Source organism: Carya illinoinensis, chromosome 14 (genome assembly GCF_018687715.1).
Source record: "Carya illinoinensis cultivar Pawnee chromosome 14, C.illinoinensisPawnee_v1, whole genome shotgun sequence".
NCBI lineage: Eukaryota > Viridiplantae > Streptophyta > Magnoliopsida > Fagales > Juglandaceae > Carya > Carya illinoinensis.
Window position 1 is genome coordinate 18,303,290 of NC_056765.1, and position 2,740 is coordinate 18,306,029.

The 2,740-nt window shown below is 34.7% G+C and overlaps 1 protein-coding gene across 2 annotated transcripts; it reads right to left on the reverse strand.

Moving 5' to 3' along the window:
• Positions 1-1,171: 1,171 nt before the first annotated feature.
• Positions 1,172-2,427, reverse strand: LOC122293450 (secoisolariciresinol dehydrogenase-like). Of its 2 annotated transcripts, XM_043102032.1 has the most exons (3): positions 2,267-2,427; positions 1,924-2,108; positions 1,172-1,845 (listed from the first exon to the last, which is right to left on the reverse strand). In XM_043102032.1, exons 1-3 carry the CDS (start codon positions 2,395-2,397, stop codon positions 1,310-1,312), a joined length of 852 nt encoding a protein of 283 aa, XP_042957966.1. In that variant the 5' UTR covers positions 2,398-2,427; the 3' UTR covers positions 1,172-1,309. The 2 variants fall into 2 exon arrangements, with proteins under 2 accessions (XP_042957966.1, XP_042957965.1); XM_043102031.1 differs by having other exon boundaries at positions 1,172-2,108.
• Positions 2,428-2,740: the final 313 nt, after the last annotated feature.

The following is a 2,740-nucleotide window of genomic DNA, read 5'->3' on the forward strand; positions in this document are numbered from 1 at the left end:
CTCAAGGGCCATAAGTCTATTCATCGGCCCTCAAAATCACGTCTGCCAAAATAGATCTACTACCACAAAATTCGAATCCACCAGTGTTTAATAACGATTTAATGACGTAACTGACGACATGGGAGATTAATGACCCTCCAGCATGTTGCTTGCCCACAATGATGGAACATTGGCACTCCAGCATAACACTTGCCGGTGATACTAGCCCTCCAGCACAATGCTCACCCACGCAAGCTCAATTAGGGCCCTAACAGCCCGCATTTTATCAAAAGGAATGAATGGAATCAAACCGAAGAACAAGTCTTACTGTACGAGAGCAACCTACCCATATAAATGGGGATCAAGGTACGTACCAAAATGTGACTTTTGGTTACAAAACAAATATAATGCATATTTTAGCTATCACTAATTTAGGCATTGGAAATATCACTCATCACACAGAATCACTTTTCATTCTCTGGTTGCATGTAGGAGATGCGAAACACGCCCATAACACACATACATAATATATATATATATATATATATATTTATATATATAATCCAAGTCTCTTGGGATTGTTCTTTCTTCGCAAGTATTTGAAATGAAGTGAAAAAATTCTACTAGTAACCCTAAACCAAACACTTACTTTTATTTTTTATCTTTTTAGTTTTTTTTCATCGACAAATAAGTAGTGTAAGGCTGCTGAGGAAAATAACTCAATGAAAAACCTCGAATTCTCTTTAAATATTTTCAAAAGATGTTTTGAAAAATGAATGTATAGAGACATAAGAACCGTGTAGTCCCGATCTTGGTGGGGTTGTAGCTTGTGGACTCTAGTCCAATGAATAGAAAATCCATTTATAATTACAATATATATATATATATATGTAAATATGTATATATTACAATATATTAAAATACTTATTTATATATATAAATATATGTATATATTATAATATTATTAGAATATTATTTTTTAATATTATTTTTATTTTGTGATTTGAAAAAGTTGAATTGTTTATTATATTTTGTGTGAGAGTTTGAAAAAATTATAATAATTATATATATGAGATGAGATGAGATTAGACAGTTTGTTTTGGTAACCAAACTAGTACTAAAAAACTCGATTAAATGTTAGAGAGCAAATATGCGATTAAATTAGCAATATTCATAGTAAGAATTTTTATCATTCATTCATCACGGCCCCATTGATTTATTATAATTTCATGGAAAATTATTTAAAATCTCAACATACAAACATTACAACTGTGACCGTAGGTAAGCATATATGCTTGTAGAAAATATAACTATAATAATGCTTTCATTCTCAAGTGAAAAACTTCTGTATGCTCTCTGAAAAAGCTATATTGGTTGTGCTATAACCACCATCCACGACTAGGTTAAGGCCACTCACGTACTTGGACTCGGCCTCGCTCGCCAAGAACAGAGCTGCCTCTGCCACATCTCCTGCTTCCAAAACTGGCCCTTTCAAATTTGCCGCGGAGGATATAAGATCTTCTGCCTGTTTCTTATCGTCTATTCCTGACGCTTTTAGGAACAATGGAGTGGCCACAGCATGTGGTGATATGCAATTGACTCTAATTCCATACTGACCCAAATCAACACATAAATTCTTTGTTAGTCCCACAACGGCATGCTTGGATGCTGTGTAGATGTGTGAGGCCAATCCATGTGACTCTGTTGAAGCACTTGCAGTGAATAGAATAGTGCCCCTTTTTGCTGGAATCATTACTTTGGCCGCATGTTTAGCGCCCAGAAATGGCCCCAAGACATTCACATCAAAAACTCTCTTGTAATCCTTCTGCTCAACGGATAAGATGTTTGCATCGCCCATAGTAATCCCTGCATTGTTGAACATTATGTCAAGTTTCCCATGCTTCGACACAGCAGTACTGACAGCGTTCTGGACATCAGACTCACAAGTGACATCGCAGTGGACGTAGGAAATGGTACCATTGATGCTTTTGTCTTGGCTAACTGACAAACCAAGCTCATCTTGGATGTCAACAATGATGACCTTAGCACCATGTTCAGCGAATAGTTTTGCCGTACTCTTGCCAATTCCACTTGCACCTCCAGTTATCAAAGCAACCTTGCCTGCTAATCTACATATTAATCCAAATTTTATTACTAGAAATTTTGAAATATCACAACAATTGACATGAAATATCACAACAATTGACATAAACTATACACAGAAAGAGAATAAGATAAAAGGAAATTAACGCACATAATTACCCAAAGCTTTGCTTTTCATTATTACCTCTTAGCAATGGGAGCTAGCGAAGACGATGCACCGTTCATATTTATTATTGATTGTGAAGGATGTGGAGATAAGATCTTCCTGGTGATGTTTTTATAAGGAGAGAACTCAATTGTAGTGATTGTGATCATATCATGTTTTTGATCTCAACTAACAGTCTAACATTAGAAAGTATGGATATTTTAAATCCTTTTTTGTTTTAATATTTTTGAGTGTTTTATAATAAATATTGTACTTATACATCGATTTTTAGGTGGCAGAACCCATTGAATTATGATCTAATTGAGATCTAGTTTTTATATCTAGTATTACATATTACAAAATTGATGTTGACAATCATATTACAAGGTTATTCAACTCTACTTCTTATTGAATAGTCTAGTGGCGGCTGGTTAGTCGGATCTTTTTTTTTTCTCGTATGAGGAAACTTTGTCAATAAAGTGACGTTAATCGCAAATCTTATCGCTATGGCAC

Coding starts and splice junctions, on each gene's coding strand:
- LOC122293450 (XM_043102031.1), bottom strand. CDS start 2,397: ATGATCACAATCACTACAATTGAGTTCTCTCCTTATAAAAACATCACC. Junction 2,109..2,266: donor CTAGCTCCCATTGCTAAGAG/GTAATAATGAAA, acceptor ATTAATATGTAG/ATTAGCAGGCAAGGTTGCTT.